Source organism: Sceloporus occidentalis, unplaced genomic scaffold (assembly GCF_023333645.1).
Source record: "Sceloporus occidentalis isolate IW3139 unplaced genomic scaffold, rSceOcc1.0.p SCAF_2, whole genome shotgun sequence".
NCBI classification, from domain to species: Eukaryota; Metazoa; Chordata; class Lepidosauria; order Squamata; family Phrynosomatidae; genus Sceloporus; species Sceloporus occidentalis.
In genome coordinates this window covers 227,990,650-228,008,700 of record NW_028316982.1, presented here as the reverse complement: position 1 = coordinate 228,008,700, position 18,051 = coordinate 227,990,650, and the positions used below count along the sequence as shown (strand labels likewise).

Below are 18,051 nucleotides of genomic sequence, written 5' to 3'. Positions count from 1 at the left end.
GAGAATATTTTTTGTTAGAAAATTTGCTCTTTAATGTTGAGACCCCCTGAAGGGCTGATGGTAAACAGGGAAGTTGTCAGAAATCCTATTGGTGAAAACCCCCTGCCACTCCATATCAGCAACATAAGATATAAGCCAGTGTGCCATAAGTATAAAACTCACCTGTTCAATCAAGGCCTTGGGCCTCATAAATCCAACATAAATATTTTTATGCATAGTTTTTTAAAAAAAGTTTAAGGTTTTTTAAAAAATCATTATGTGGTTTAATATGTTGTTGTTAGCTTATTTAAATTATTTCACTGGTTTTTAAACTGTCTGACCTGTTTTATTGCTTTTGTAAAGTCTTCATGAGATCTTTTTATATGTTGTTTTTATTGTTGTTGTTAACTGCCTTCTAGTCAGCTTTGATTCATGGCGATCCCATGAATGAGACATCCACAGGACCCCCTCTTCTCAACTGCTCTGCTCAGGTCCCACAGGTTCAGGATCAAAATTCTAGTGCAAAGATTCCTACTGTATGTGGAGTGAGAAATTGCAGAGGGACAAGCTGGGTTCCAGAAATGAAGAGACACTAGGGATCACACTGCAAATATACAATGGCTAATGCAGCACACAAGAGTATCTAATATGCCATTTTGGGGCAAGGTTCTGGAGCGAGTGGTGGCACAATTTAAAGTGCTGGTCATGACCTATAAAGCCCTACAGTTTGGGTCCAGACTATTTGAGAGACCGTATCTCCCCATATGAACCTTCAAGAGCCCTAAGATCTGCAAGAGAAGGCTTTCTCTCGGTCCCATCAAGATCACAGACTCGCCTGATGAGAACATGAGAGAAAGCCTTCTCAGTGGCTTCTCCCACCCTCTGGAATGTCCTTCCTTGGGAGGCTAGGCTGGCCCCCTCCCTGCTGGCCTTTTGCCCCAGGCAAAAACATTTTTACGTCAGAAGGCTTTCTGTACAAAGTAGGGCAGTTTTATGCGCAGGTGGGTTTTTAGTCTGTCTTTAACTTAACTATGGGCCAGTACATACCGGCAAGAAGCGGCGTGGCAGCAGCGATACTAGGACTCAGGAGCGCGGAGCAACCACACATGCCCAAGCCCTAGTCCGTGCCAGCGCTGCCATCATGGCGGCCTCCCACCTACACGGGGACCACCATGATGATGTGCACAATGTGCAGCATCCGCACGTTGTGCACAGGAAGAGGCATCATAGGGCTGCATTGCAGTTCTTATGATGCTGCAACGAAGAAGATGCTTTAGGCAGCTTCTTCCTCACAGTGGATCATTGGCACAGCCACTACACGGCCTCCCCTTTCTCCTTTAAAGGGTTGGGGTGCCAGGTGGCATGAAGCCGCAAGGGCACCCCTTTTCCGGGCCAAAGGGAAGCGGAATTTTGACGCTTCTCTTTGGTCTGGAAAAATGCCGGATTGGGGCCACAGGGCTGCGTGTGCAGTTACTTTGGTTCCCAATCCAGCACTTCTAGGAGCGGCATAGAGCCGCCACTTACCGGGCTGTCTGTATAGCCCCAGAATTTTATGTGAATTTATATTATATTTTATTGTATATATTTTATGTAATAATTTATATATAGATGTTTTAATTATTTGCATTTTATAATAATTTTATAGGTTTTATCTGTGAGCTGCCTTGGGTCTCTCTGGGGAGAAAGGCAGGATATAAATAAATAAATAAATAAATAAAGGAATTCCAGAAGCAAATTTGCATGAGCTTTGTACACTACAGCAAAGCCTTTGACAGCATAGATTTTAATAATGGACAGAGTGTGTATATATATATATATATATATATATATATATATAGAGAGAGAGAGAGAGAGAGAGAGAGAGAGAGAGAGAGAATAACAAAAAGGTACATATGTGCAAGGTAGAATTAGCTTATGTAATGTCTACTTTGATCCTCACTCTCTTCATCACTCGAATGTGGTGGACTAAACCTGCTGGAAAATGTTTGCCTTCCTGACAAGTGACACTCTCTTCTAGTTAAAGGGAAGAGAAAGCCCACCAGCAGCTATGTGTAGTATTGTGGTGGAACAATTTTAGAAATAAAGAGTCTGCTGGGATACAGATACTGTACACCACAATACAGATCCTTCTCTCTTGGGATCTGATGTCAGATAGCAGTTCAGCTACTTGATAGGGGCATGCATGTTATTTGCCTCTACCTATGCTCATCTTGTCTATATAAAAACACATTAAATCTTCCTTTCCTCTAAAAGGAATCCAAACAAAAGCAGTGTTGCTGCTTGGAAACACAGAAGTTGGTAACAATGGGTGAAATCTAGCAGTGTCGATTAATGCAAACCACTGGCAGAATAGGTACCCATTCCTTCCACCTGCTTCCATTTGCACATCCCACAATCACTTCCAGATGGTTTTGGAACTCTCTAGAACAGTTTAGGTTTAGGTAGACACAAGTGGAGGAGAGAGAAGAGTGGCTTCACTGGTCAGTATATATGCACTCATTTGATATGGCAATTCCATAATCACAAAAACTCAACATGGGTTTCAGAGAAACAAGTCATGCCAGACAAATCTGATCTCTTTCTTTGATAAAATTACCAACTTGGTAGATGAAGGGAATGCTGTGGATATAGTATATCTTGATTTCAGTAAGGCCTTTGACAAGTTTCCCCATGACATTCTTGCAAACAAGTTTGTAAAATGTGGGCTAGACAAGGTAACTGTTATCTGGATTTGTAATTGGTTGACTGGCCGAACCCAAAGGGTGCTCAACAATGGCTCCTTTTCATCCTGGAGAGAAGTGACCAGTGGGTCCTACAGGGGTCTGTCCTGGGACCAGTGCTATTTAACATCTTTATCAATGACTTGTATGAAAAAATTGGGGGTATACTTATCAAATTTGCAGATGACACCAAATTGGGAGGAATAGCTAATACTCCAGAGGACAGAATCAAAATTTAAAATGATCTGAATAGACTAGAAAGCTGGGCCAAAGCTAACAAAATGAAATTTAACACGGAGAAATGTAAGGTACTGCACTTAGGGCAGAAAAATGAAATGCACAGATATAGGATGGGGGACACCTGGCTTAAGGAGACAACATGTGAAAGGGATCTAGGAGTCCAAGTAGACCACAAGTTGAACATGAGTCAGCAGTGTGATGTGGCAGATAAAAAGGCCAATGTAATTTTAGGCTGCATCAATACAAGTATAGTGTCTAGATCACTAGACCCCACCTGGAATATTGTGTCCAATTCTGGGCGCCACAATTCAAAAAGGACATTGAGAAACTGGAGCATGTCCAAAGGAGGGCAACTAAAATGATGCAGGATCTGGAAGCCATGTCCTATGAGGAACGACTTAAGGAGATGGGGATGTTTAGCCTGGAGAAGAGAATATGATAGCCCTGTTTGAAACGATGTCATATTGAGGAGGGAACAAGCTTGTTTTCTGCTGCTCCAGAAAACAGAGCAATAGATGCAAGCTGCAGGAAAAGAGATTCCACCTCAACATCAGGAGGAACTTCCTGACAGTAAGGGCTGTTGGATGGTGGAACACACTCCCTCAGAGTGCAGTGCAGTCTCCTTCCTTAGAGGTCTTTAAACAGAGGCTGGATGGCCATCTGTCGGGGATGCTTTGATTGAGATTTCCTGCATGGCAGGGGGTTGGACTGGATGGCCCTTGTGGTCTCTTCCAACTCTACGATTCTATGATTCTATGATATTGGATTTCACTCAGTCTTTTTTTCCCCCCTACATTTTTTATTTTGCAAAACTAATTTTGTAGTTAAATCACACCCAGAAAAAGCATACATTATGAGCAAAATGTCCCAGGCTGGGTTTGGCCCCCATACTCTCCTACTGTCTAGGAAATTGGAAAACAGTCCCAATTAATCGTCTGACATCCAATTTTTTTCATCTGCTTCTAAAATGCCTTAGCTTTTCTCATCTTCTCACATGTTCTCCCTTTGTACACAGTTTACTTCCATTGCTGCAAACTGAATTCAATGTGTTTGTGCCAAATTAACTCAGTAGAGAGAGAAGATAGGAGGGAGCAGGTCATGGCCTTCTCAGTATGCACAGGCAAAAGCAAACTGCCGCAGCCTCTCTTTGCTTGTATGTGCAGCCTCATTCATAACTTTTGCCATCTGAACCATTCTCTAATGTTGCTTGACTACATGTCCCAGTTTCCATCTGGGAAATGTTGAAGGATATGGGCCCCCAGGGCTGTTTTTTTGGTCCCTCAGGGATAAAACAACAACAACAGCAACAACAACAATGTTTTGTTTTGTCCCTCAATGCTCTTAACACCCTCTAAGGGGCATGGAAGCATTTCCCCACATTTTTACCATTTGAGGTTCAGTGGAGGCCTTGTTTTTTTTTTGTTGTTGTTTTTTTAAAAAGAAGTGAACAAAAAGTGATTCCTAGTGAATTCCTATTGTTATTTTTTAAAAAGCTATTCCTGGGCCTAAAATGGCTCAGTGGACCCAGAAATATAGCAAAAATGTGCCCGCTCTCCTTGAAGACATTGGAGAACAACAACAACAAAGATTTGGGAGACCAAGGTCTCCCACAAGGCCAATGTGATTCTACCCTTCAACAGTTGACCATCTATGCTGTACACTGTTAGCACATTATACTTACTGTTGTTATTGTTGTATTTGCACCCATATTCTTGGCAAACAAGAAAACAAAGACGTAATGCACAAAAAGAGAAACAATTGTGTCCTAGAAAAAATCGAGCATGTACTCTCCCTGGAAGCCAAGATGACTAAATTGAGGCTGTTATTCTTTGGCCACATAATAAGAAGGTGCAACTCATTCGAAAAGATAATTATGCTGGGGAAGGTGGAGGGCAGTAAAAAAGGAGGAAAACCACATTCCAGATGGAAGGACTCAACCAGGGAGACCATGGGCCTGAGCTTACAGGACCTGAGCAGAGAGGGAGAGGACAGGGGAAGCTTTGAGTTGTTTCGTTCAAAGGCTCACCATGACTCAAGGTTGACTTGAAGGCTTCTAACAACAAACAAACACACCTCTGAGGGACAGACTACACCAAGACAATTAGAGACCCAGGATTATTATTTAATTGGATTTCTAACCCTTCTCCTCAACACTTTTCCCAGATCAAAATAACCCATCATAACCGTATGGTTTTTCCAAGTTAGCGAATAACAGCTGGAGGGGTTTTTTTGGATCAAGGAAATAGGGTAAGGTGAATATTTACTTGTTCATCTTTTTAAAAATGTTCCTGCTGATGAAAAAGTTGTTATGATCCCTTGGGCTGTTTTGAAATTTTTCCCCCCAAAAAAGTGTGAGATCCAATTAGGACTCTTCTAGTGTTTTGTCTAATTGTGCCGTGAGGATGTATATGTATGCTGAAGCAAGGATGATGTAACTGACCCTGTCTGTACCGATAAATATATCTTTCAAACAAGACAAATAAAAACATTATCAGAGTGCATACATTTAACAGTGCTTTCCTCTGCAGCATCCAGAAGCTCAGTTCTACTAGGCTGCATCTACAATCATGTTCTCTCTAAATATTTATGATCCTTATGCATTGCCTTTTAAAGGCTGTAGAGAAGTAACAGGACAATTGTCTGGAGATTGTATCCCGCCTTGGTCTATTCTCCCGATAATGACAAAAGCAATTCACTGTAAGAAACGTGTGCTGCCACTGTTAGAAGTGAGATCAACTGCTGGATCACAAACCTCAGTACAAAAATTGAACAGCCCTTTTTCATGAAGAAATCCCCAAGAGAATATATGTGCCAGCGCATTAAAATTGCATAGCCATCAACTGAGTGGCAGCAGCTTTTTACTGGAATGCAGCTCTAGATACAATGAAAACAATCACTAAGCTGAGTGAACTGAACCAACTAATACACATTTATAACACCTGCACTGTATTATTGTATGTGTGTTATTAATAATTGTCACACACCAGGGCTCACAAGGTCACAATGTTCCAAGCATGCCATTAAAAAGAATGCAGCATCTCTATATGGGAAAGGAAACATAGTTAGAAACGTCTGCAAGGAATCTAATCTACAGAAAGAAACAATTGTAGTCAAGGAGCACAATTGGAAATGGCATGTTGGGGGAAAAATTGCCAGCCCCCCACTACAAGGAAATCTATACCATAGTGTGGAGAAGTTACTTTTTTGCACTAGAACTGTCAGACTCCAGTGGCCATATTGGTTGAGAAATATGTGGAATTACAGTCCAAAAAGTAACTTCTGAAAGCTCTAATCTACACTCAGTCCTGGCCTCTATGGACACAACCATATAATTTAATTCATTGCAACCTTATATTCATATCTATACCCCAAGCTCTGATCAGTTTTGCAATGCTGGACTTCATGCTGGTGTCCATAGGTAGATCCACCCTGTGTAAAATGAGAACAGTACAGAACTGCTGCTTAGACCTGTGTCTCTCATAGTTTTGCCTGTAGGGTACATACAGTTTAGGAGGCCTAGCTGTATAAAATAGATACCACCTCCCTGGGGCGGGTGGGTGTTATAATGAGTTTCTATTTCTGCAGCCTTCCTTGAAAGGGCAGGATCAAAGACCACCCCCAAAGCACAAGGCTGTCTGAGGTGAAGCAGCAAATGGTCCTATGCCTCACTCAGTGTGTTGGTTGTTTATGTGTATGAAATCACCTGTTGATTTGGCAGCCCTATGCATTTCACCGGGTTTTCTTACTCAAGAGATGGTTTTGCCAGTTCCTCCTTCTGAAACATAGGGGCTGTACAGACCACCCCTAAGGGGTGGCCTACAGCCATCTTTATCTATGACAGATTGGGGCTGTGGCAACCACATGCCACAGCCCCAATCTCTCCTTTCCACAGTACAAAAAGGAGCTGTAAAAAGCAGCTCCTTTTTGCACCCTGAAAAGTGTGCCATAGCCACCAGTACACAGCTTTTCCACGTTCCTTTGGTGCTGTGTCTTGTAGACGCAGCGCCAGAGGAGTGCCATGATGCTGCGCTCCATGTGGAGCAGCATGCGGAATCATGCCAGCCTGGGAGTGAAATCATGGCATGCATCATGTGGATGCCAAGGCCTTACTCCACCACCAGGCCAGCCTTAATGGCTGCTCTGTTGAGCCCCATAGTCTACAGCACCTGGTATTTGTTGATGGGCTACTGAGTATTAACCAGAGCTGACCCTGTTTAGCTTCCAAGACCAAACAGGATATGATGCCTTAGGCTGGTGTGCCCATTACTACAAGTTAATCAGGGTATTTGGGCATAGAGATTTTTTTAAAAAAACAACAACCCATAAACTCTTTTCATCATCCCCAATGATCAAATTATAGTAATAAAGTAGTAAATAACATTAATTTCCATTTCATGGAATTCAGAATCTGCTGCATGAGGGTCTGCCTAATGGTTGAGCTGGCCCTGAGAAGATTATGCACACTGGACTTTACTGCTGAGAATAAAAAGAGCAGCAACTCATATGCAGATAACAACATGATTGTAACTTACTGCAATAAATAATATTGAACTTTAAATTTTCCAATTATTACAACACTTAAAATGAGATCTCTCTATGTAGGATAGTACATTATTATTTTAATACTATATAGATAAGTAGATTGATTGACTGAATAGTATTGAATATTCTGTAAATAAATGTGGATTGGCATCCTGTTAGTCAACCACAAGCCCAGTTTGGGACATCATACTGCCTTGTGTTCTCATTTATGATTGTTGTGACACTAAGAGTATTGCTATGACCACAAATGAGCCCGAAACTCACCTTAAAAGACAGTCATACATCATGACAATGAATGATGCTACAGGGATGCTGCAGGGACCTGTCAGAACTCTTCACTGTAGTGTTGTTTGCAATGGGAGGAAAGTGGTCATGTCATCCTGCAGCATCCCATACAGCAGCAACACAGACCTCTGTTGCTCTGGATGGCTGACTAGCTTTTAAGATGGGTTTCAGGTATCAGATTGGGAAGCTGTGTAGGATCTTAGCAATAATATATTTTTGAAGCAGGAAAATAGTTTTTATCTTTGTAAGTATTCTATGATATTCCCAGTATTTTTGTTTGCAAGCTTTGCTTTTAAAAGCTAATTTCCTGATGAATGTTGACAATTTCCCCTCTTCCCTTCTTTGAGAAGGAAGGAAGAAAGGAAGGCATCCCAAATCATATTCACACAACACACACACACACACACACACACACATCCAGTGCAGTTTTTGGATTATTATTTTTTTTTGAAAAAAATCATGATGGTTGAAATATTCTATAGACAAGAGCAAGAACAAATCTGCTATTGGAAAACAGTAGCATATGCATATCCCTTTTCTGCAATTTGTTTGCGACAAACTCCTAAGAATTGTGCATAGCTGGCTTAAACTTTACAGAAATTGTACTACAGAGTTTTTCGATTAAACATCTCTAGAGATGTTTCCTGCAGTACAAGCTCTAACAGCTTCTCCTTTGTCTTTGAAGAAAATGGTCAGATGAAACAATAAACTCTGAATGAAAACAAACAGAAAACCTCTCCATATGGACAGAATGACATTTTGAAACCACTGGGGAAAACATCACTTTCCAATTGTCATAGTCACACAAATAGGAAAAAAGGCAGCTAAACCTCACTTGTCCTGATGTATATTGTTGCATGAAGAGCCAATCTTTTTGAACTACCCTAATAAAATATTAATATAGAATGATATATTAATAAAGGGACAGCCTTGTTAGTCTGTTGCAGCAGTCTGTTGTTAGTATGTTGGTTTATTTTAACACGAGCTCTCATGGATTTCAGTCCAGTTCCTTAGATGAACTAAGGAATAAAGCAGATATATTTCAAGGGAGCAGTCAACATTGTGCAGTGATTTGAATGTTGGAGAAGAACTCCAGGAGACCAGGGCTTCAATCCCCACTCAGCCATGAAAACCCTGGGCAGCCTTGGGTAAACCAGACTCTCTCAGCCTAACAGAAAGGTAATGGAACACTTCCTCTGAATAATTTTTGTCCCAATAAAACCTTAGAATAAGGTTGTCATAAGTCAGAGTTGACTTGAAGGCACACAACAGCAACACATAAGTCAATGGAAACGACTCTAAGTATGCAGATATATTATGTTTTCATACTTCAGGATTACTTCTAGCTTGATAGACATGCATCATCTCATACAACCTTTTGAAGATTTATAGTCGGGTCACAGTTTGCCTCTTTCTGTATCCTATTACATTCTGATTGCAACCTCACCAACATGTAACTGCTATATACCTGGTGCTTTAATATTAACTCCATCAGTGAATCTGAGGAAGTGGATTGAAATCCATGAAAGTTCACACTAAAATAAAGCAGTTCATCATAAAGGTATTGCTGGGTTCCATTTTTCCATCCCATCCTTTCTTTCTTTTTTTTATTTCAATACAGAGAATCTTGAGAAGCTCAGGAAAAGATATGGCCTAGAATGCACTGTTACAAAACCTGGGTGTTTTTTTAAAAAAATGGGTCTTTTTAAATGTCATACTAAGCTATGTAGTTTTTAATGGTTATGTGCATATGTGCTTTCACATATGCCTCCCTCCCAGGATGTTTTCTATCTCAATGCAGATCTATGGAGACAGGAAACATACAGTGCTAGTCCCACCATTAGCCAGAGTGAGGCAGCTGCTTCAAGCTGCAGACTTTAGAGGTCATAAAAGGACAGCAAAATGTTAGCTAGTTACTCTGTGTGTGTGTTTACTGTCAGGGATGGGGGAGAGCTGTTCACAGGATTTTTGGCCTCCTGTATCAAAATAATTTGGCTGGCTTTAGCTTTGGCACACCTTGGCATTGCTATTCAGGCTCAGGCAGAAATATGTCTTGGATCAGCCCTGGAAGCATCTGGTCACAGCAAGATAATCAAGAATAAGAGAGAAGCAGCATTTCAGAAATCAAGTTTCTCTATCTTCTTTAGGTTAATGAATTCAAACCCCGTAAGATTAAAGAATGGTTGTATCCAGCAGTGTTTCCACTTTGATTTAACCCTCTAATTTTGCATTACAAAAATATTAGAGAATGTTAGTCATACAAATACTTTTCACCATTTTTTCCTTTTAAATGATATTCCTGACGGTCAGCATGATTGAATTTTGTGTGCTCTTGTTGTTGTGTGCCCTTATTGTTTCCAACTTATGGTGACCCTATCATGAAATTTTCTGCACAGAATTTGGAGACGATTTGCCTTTGACTTCCTTTTAGGCTGAGGGAGTGTGACTTGCCCAAGGTAATCCAGTGAGTTTCCATGGCTGCGTGGGAATTCAAATCCTCATCTCCAGAGTCAAATCATTATACCATGTTAGAATCATAGAATCATAGAATCGTAGAGTTGGAACACTCATGCTCCAAGGTTGGAAAGACAAATATTCACCAATCATTATTCAGTAGTTAGAAGATCTTACTGCTTTAGCTGTGCACACACGTTTATAAATGCCAGCTTCAAGAACATTTACATGTATATATTTTATGGATGGGCATAAAGCCAATTGTTATTCCCAATTAGAGTTGATCATGGAATCAATGGGAATTTAGGAAGCCAATAGTTAATGTATTTTCTGCTCATTCTCTTCATGGCATTTACATTTATACTTCTTTATTTTCTTTATTCTTTTTCTTAGCATTTACATTTTTAAAAATCCACTTTAAAAAATCCACTTTAAAGAAAAGGATTGGGCCTGTAATAACTTGGCACAAGAATGGCTTTCGATATTGGTGCAGCTCCGTTGGATGGGATGGGAGTAGCAGGTACCATTGCTGATCCCATTTTAAATCCCAAGTGGCTGGGTACCTCAATGAAGGACCATCTCTCCATATATGCATCTGCCCAAGATTTAAGGTCTGTTGGTGGGCCTTCCTGTGTGTCCCATCCGTCAGTGTGATATGCCGTGTAAGACATGAGTTAGGGCCTTCTCTGCTGTGTTACCCCAGCTGTGGAACACCCTTCCTTTGGAGGCCCTATTGGCACCAATATTGCTCCTTTTCAGGCACTAAGTAAAGAAATGGTTGTTTAAAGCCTTTGGGGCCTAACTGATTATACAAAACCATCCCACACAAATGCTTTCAATCGATTTTCAGCTATTTTAAACCACTTAAACCCTTTCAATCTGTTAATATATTTTTAGGTTTTAAAAATTATTTTCATTTATACTAAATATACAATGTGCTGGGAAAAGGGGCAGCATGCCCCATAAGAAGTAGTGGTTCACACGCATGTGGTGCGCATGTGCCACCACACCACCGTGCTGCCGTGTGCACAAGCCCCATTCATTTAAATGGGGCTCAAGCATACATAGAATTTCCCTTACGCGGGGGGGGGGGTGTCTGGAACGGATTGCCCATGTAAGGGAAGGGCAGACTGTACTTTATAAAATTTGTTAGATTGGTTTGATTGTACCTGAGATCTTCAGACAAAGGGGGAGATATAAATATTTTAATAAATAAGTGTACACACACACACACACACACACACACACACACACAGGTTGCCCTTTCTTGCTACAGTGAAAGATAGTGTATATAGCAATAGCAGTAGCAAGTACATTTCTATACATCTTATCAGTGCACTTAAGCACTAAGCAGTTTACAACATGTAAGCCAATTGCCAGCAACAAGCTGGATACACATTTTAGCGATCTACAGAAGGATGCCAGGCTGAGTGGGCCCTGGAGTCCTGGGATCAAACTCACAACCTTGTAGCTGTGAATGGCTACAGTACTGGCATTTAACCACTGCACCAGCAGGGCATCTTTCTTTCAGATTAATGTCTTTCAGATTAATCTTTGATTTTAGGAGCAGCTGTCAGGTTATAAGACTGTTGTAGTTACTATGAGCTCGGCTTTTGGGACTTATTTTTAGGGAATGAGCTGCTAGGAAGGAGGAGGAGGAGGAGGAGGAGGAGGAAGAGGAGGAAAAAGTTTACATGGAGGAAGAGTGGGGTAAGTTGAAATGAAAGTACTGTCTTTCTCTAGCCTTTCTAGAAGTATTCAAGCCATTTTAAATTCCTAAACCCTTAACAGCACTGTTAATTATTAAGAATAATGTGAGTAAGTCTTTGCCATCATGTCTGTGTGTTGTCAGTGTGAAGTGTGTAACCCCGGAGTGACAAAGTGCTAGTTGAGTGCTGGAACAAACATTGCAGCTCATGTTTTAATACAAAGCTTGGATAATGAAAAAGACCGTCCTCCATGGAAAACAGATTATGCATTCATGCTACTTTATCTAGTGACAAGGAAGAATGGAACTCAGTGACAGGGCTACATGTTCCAAAGTTAAAGGCTGACTTCCTTTTTTTTCCTTTTTGTCAGTTGCACTCCTATGAAGCCACTAATCATCTGAAATCATTAGTGTATAATTACTTCCTCATGTCTTGTCAGAAACCATGGCTGATTTATGTTTAACAAAACATATGGAAGAACATTTAAAGCTGCCAAGCCAGTTTCGTACAACACTAAATACGCTTCCTTGTCTTAGTCCTACTAATGGTACTAGAATAAATGCCACTGCTTTCTTTCTCAAGCTCTCTCTTTTTTTTCAATCTTTTGCCAAAACCCACCTTTCCTGTGAAATGTTGTTCAATCCCTTCTGCTACTACAACTGTATTTGCATCCATATAATTACAGTAAAGGGTTATTTCCCTGCCTACACTGCTTTTGCTTTCTTCCATCCTTCCTCTGCTGCCTCCCTATGCAAATTACAGATTGTACTCAGTTAAGAGCCATTCACATTGGGTTGGTCTATTTGACTAGTCTTTATAAGCTATTTTGGTCTGGTTTCATAAAAACCTATTTGTGTGTGTTAGCATTGCAGGGTCAATATAGAAAAGGATTCATAGCACTTGTCAGGAGAAAAACGCAAATTAGACCAGGCTCATTGAGATGTAAGGTGACAGCCTTCTTTCTAGATTAAGCATGAATTCTGTGTTAAATGCTGGATTTTCTTAACAGCTATGTATAGATATCCCTTAAAAGAGTCAGCTCCATTTTAGAAGGTTCTCTGCGTACAGTGAACTCTATGGGGCTACCACATCCACGGACTTACACATGGATATTTAAATCCCACTACATGGCTTCACTAGGTAGTGGGATTTAAATATCTCGTGACAAATTGAAGTCCCAGTGATTTCAGTGAGGCTACTCTTAAATATGAAAAAGGAAGGAAGGAAGGAAGGAAGGAAGGATTTGTTCTCCACCCTACCTGAGTTGCCAACTGTAATTAAGAACTAAATGCCTTTTTGCTTATGTTAACAACTTTACATATATATTTACAGTTCCAGGTTATGTCTCCTTACAGTGAGAATCATCAGTCAAAAGGATACTGACAAGTGGGAAACATCTTGTATTTTTCCTGTGTGATCAAATTGGTCACGCTGATGAGCTTAATAACAGCCACTGTTTCCCTGCTATTTCTCCTGCAGTTCCTAGTTTATGTATCTGAATATTTCTGCTTTCTGCAAACTGGATGACTGCTGTGTTATTGCCTATCTGTAACACTCTGTCATTTCGCACACCTGCCCACTTTCCATTGCAGCATTCTGCACAGAGCACATCAGAAGCTCAGCTCACCAGGATATGAAGGAAGAGATGCCAGCTAGAGGAATTATCTTGATGGAATGCAACAGTGAAACAAGACTTTGAACAAGCCTAGTTAAGGTCATGAATGGGACAGACCAATCTTATCTAAGATTGCTTTTTTAAAATGCTCCACGGGGAATTATTTCTTCAAGTGGGACTAGATATATTACTGTTTCTGAAGTATTTGCATTATCAGAAACTTAGGAAGCGAGCAAATGTTGCACAAGCAGAAATATCCCTCTTTTTTTGCCTTTCCTACAACTCCTCAAAGATTTTGAGGGTTTGCAAGAGTATGCAGAGGGAGAAGAACCCCCGACTGGTTCTACAGAGTCAGTTCCATCAAAACAAATAAACAAAATACTTCCCCTTGAGTCCACTCAGAGAATTTTGGCCTGAGCAATTTATGCGTGTTTTTGCATTCCAGAACATTTCAGTTTTTAGTCATTATGCTCTTAACCCAGGGGTGAGATTCCCATGGTCTGCAAATGGCATTTCACTACCGGAGTCTTTTAATAGCCTGTTAGGCCCTCATTGAAACCCAGAGAATCCTACTCCTGTTTTGAAACAAAAGTTTGGTGAAAAAACTTGCTTTTTCCATTCTTGGGAACCTCAAGGAATACCTGCTAGGCTTCTTGCACACTGTTTTGTCTTTCTCCAAAATATAAAAACAAAAGTGAACATCTGGCTTTGATATTGGGGATGGTTCAATGCACATTAGGCCTCCAGATTTTCAGAGCATGTTCGGCTCATGTGTTCAGTGGAGTGACTCTAGATAATTCATATCTCATTATTTTATTTGTACATCTAGGGATGTTGTTGGGACCTGTCCAACACAGCCCCGCTAGCTCCACCACCCTAAAATGAACATTGAAATTAATTCAAAGATATAGCCGTGTTAGTCTGTGGAATCAGCATATATAGAGATCTTGTAGGACTTTTGAGACTAACTAAAGAAAGAAGCTGACAGCAAATGCATCTGAGGAAGTAGACTTAAGTCTATGAAAGCTCATGCTACCAACTTCTTTCTTTAGTTAGTTTCAAAGGTGCTACAAGATCTCTCTACATATTGGAATTAATCTAAGGCCCAGTACAGATGGGCCAAAAGGAGCATAGCGGTGCCGATACTAGGGTTCAGGAGCGCGCATTAACCGCATGCTCCCGAACCCTATGGTGTATCATCAGCAGCATCATGGTGGCATCCCATTCCCATGGGTGCCACCATTTTGACATAAGGGACGCACAGCGTATACATGTCCCTTATGTCACAAGTGCACCAATGACACACTCGTGATGTGCCAGCTCCATCACAAAAATAACCTGGTTTTTCTGGTTTTTTGGGGGGGCGGGCGGAGGGAGGCCGGGCAGTTTGGCTGCTGCAGCATCGCTCCGCAGCCAAACAGGCCACTGTCACCCTGCGCTTTCCTGGAGGTATGTACCGGGCCCAAATTTTAACAGAAGAGAAGTTATTTTTCATATCTAAATATGAAGGCCTGGAAAAATGCAACTCAAAAAGACACATAGCAAGGACAACAGTAAATATTAATTTTATCTTTATTTTTCAGGGTGTTTGTTTTATTCTGATCTAGCATTAGCTAGATGTCCTCCATGCAAACACCATATTCAAGGTACAATGCCTTTACTCCTCCTCGTGAACCTGAAATACACGATAAAAGATGATAGTGTAGTTGAAATACAATAGAAATGACTACATTGCTTCTTATAGCAAAAGTCTTTTTATCAGCCTACCCCAACATGGTGCTGTTCAGATATAGTAGACTATTACTGCCATCATGCTCCAATAGAATGGTGGGAAAGATTATAGTTGTAATCCAACACATTTGGACAGCTCAAGGTTAGAGGAGGCTCCTCAGAACATTTATAATACCACTCAGTGAACAAGAGAAATTTATTTCTGAGTAAATACTCACTGATCAAATAAACAAAATATATGTTCCTCACTGTGATTCCTGATATTCATCCACCCTTTGTTTCATAATATGCTGTTTCACTAACAGAGCTGTCCTGAATTTCCTACCTGGAGTGGGATTTTTATGGAGGGAGGGGCATGTAAAACTAATGTAGATAATGGTAAAGGAGTAACTTTGAATAATTTCACTATGTTGCAAAGAATGCTGGGGCTTAATTCTTGTGTTCTGCACAGTAAGACATAAATACGGAATGTCTGAGTGTTCTCAAAGGATGGTACTCACAGGCATGCTTATCATCTGATGAAGGCAGCACCCAGTGGTGATTTCTGTGTGTGCAATAATGTCCTTACATCTAAACCACTATGGACTGAAATCAGTCTAAGTTAGCAGAACATCATTTCCATTGATATCGATGAGACAAGTTGATCATTGCTCAAGTCAGACTGACTACAATGGAAAATAAACAACTTCAATTCATTCAGTGTGGGTCCAACTCTAGAGGTAGTCCTCCCATCTATCTCCACACTCAGTGCTTTCAAGCAAGAAAGATCACATATTCAGCTGCAATCATGCAGACCATGGCAGCTGGAATCTATCCAGGGCTCTAATCTAAATTTTAAAGGAACTATCCAGGGTGCTGAAGCTATTTCAGAAACCTATTTAAAGCTAGTTCCTTTAAGTTCAGACAAAACCTAGGGTGAATTCACCATCCCAATACCATGGAAGCCAGCACGTGCCACTACTTGTAGATGTTCTAAGACTGAAATGAGCCTAAGCCCTTTCATTTCAGCATCTGAAATATCCTGTATGTATATACACTATGTGCAGCAAGGGGGGGGGGGGTACTTGTTTGATAATCTGACATGTGTAATTCAGGGCTGAAGCTTGCCACTGGAAGTGGACATCCTTGCCTTATGCATGTATTCTAATCAGTTACAACATCTGTAAGGGGTTCAAATGTGTAGTAACCACTGTACAGAAATTCACTGAACTAGAATATAGGGAGTCAGGTTACAAAAAAGTTTTAGCAAGCCAGTCCAAATATTTTTGGGGAAGAGGAAAAGCAGACACAACCCAAGGAAGTCTGTTGCCTCAAGAAAAAGATCAATGGTGCCCCCAACCACCAATAACTCTTCCAAATTAATATATCTAAATGCAGTCAAGTTATTTTGGCACCTGAGGCAGAAAATTCAAAAAGGATCTTGTTTCCATCCTATTAGAAAAAATGCCTTAACAACAAATTAAGTGAGTAATAATTTGCTGTTTTTCATGGTGCCCAAAGTTTGCAGACCAAGACCCTATGGAAAAGAGAAATAATCTGCAAAGCGCTGGGCAGAAATAAGAGACAGCCATGCTTCAAAAGTTAATGTGGAAGAAAAATGGCTCTGTAGAAGGGAGAGGCTTAATAATTGCCTAGCATTGCAATGATAAAAGTTGGAACATCTTCAACATTATTAAAAAGCACAGCATATGTCTCTTCAAATATTAGCTGTTGGCAGGGTAGGCCATTTGGAATTAAGAATGTTTTTAATTATGAAGAACCTTAGTTTCCAAGAAGTCTAGAGGCCTGGTGTAGCAAGATATGTTAAGTAAACACACATACACACACACACACACTTTGAAAGCTGCAATTTATATTTGAATTTTATCTCTATGGATTTCCTCGACCCAATCTGTATGGTAGTGTGGAATAGAAATTTGAAAGGTGAAATGAAGAACAAACTCCTCTGCTAGAACAGAGCTTTGGACGTTCAATGTAGCCTTTTTAAAAAAAAAAAAACAAAAAACCTTGTCACCTTATATGCTTCCAAAAAAATACCACAACTTTATAATAATGAGCTATCTAGAATCTAGCATTCTCCAAATTCTCTTTAGGATCAAAAGCAATACACCTGTGAGTGTCAGTTGCCAACTCTAGCAGGGGGTAACATGTGAAACAGACTATGCGCTCAAACAGACAGGCCAAAATAAAGCTGCTTCGGGTCACTTTGGAGGTTTGCTGTTTAAATGATGCTGTTAAATGATAAGAGGTCGGAGCCATGCCAAAGCCACATTCCAGTCCTAAGGAGTGCAGCATAGCTGTGGCGCAGCTTCTGGCCTCTTAAGATGCCTGTGTCATTTAAACAGTATACCTCCAAAGTGACCTGAAACAGCTTTATTTTGGCCTGTGTGTTCAAGCCCTTTGTTAACCTCATGTCCTGTTTGTAGGCTTCCTACAGCTATGTGTGTGTCCACAGGATGCTGGACTAGATTTATCTTTAACCTGATCCAGCAGGACTCTCCTTTCATAGTTATGACTGTGTAATATTTGAAATACAGGAAGAGGAGGCACAATATCCTGCACACAGCTTCTTCCTATTTTGATTTGACAAACAATTAACCGCCTCTGTATTTCTAAAAGTTGCTGGAATTTGCCACCTCCACTTTGCATTGCAAAATCAAACTGTGGTTTTATTATAGTGTTGTAAACTCATAACAAGAAGCTGCAGGAGATACAGCCACTGTCCTCACCTGTGGAGGAAGTGGTTGTGTTTTTACTGTGCCTGTTATAAACATCA

At 40.5% G+C, this 18,051-nt stretch overlaps 1 protein-coding gene across 1 annotated transcript in view; it reads right to left on the bottom strand.

Annotated features, from left to right (window-relative positions):
• Nucleotides 1-15,124: 15,124 nt before the first annotated feature.
• Nucleotides 15,125-18,051, bottom strand: part of MYH15 (myosin heavy chain 15) — a 117,165-nt gene continuing 114,238 nt past the window's right edge. The window contains exon 42 of the mRNA XM_089508158.1: nt 15,125-15,219. Coding sequence (XP_089364284.1) covers nt 15,202-15,219 — 18 coding nt within the window. The 3' untranslated portion in view covers nt 15,125-15,201. The remainder of the gene's footprint in view (nt 15,220-18,051) is intronic.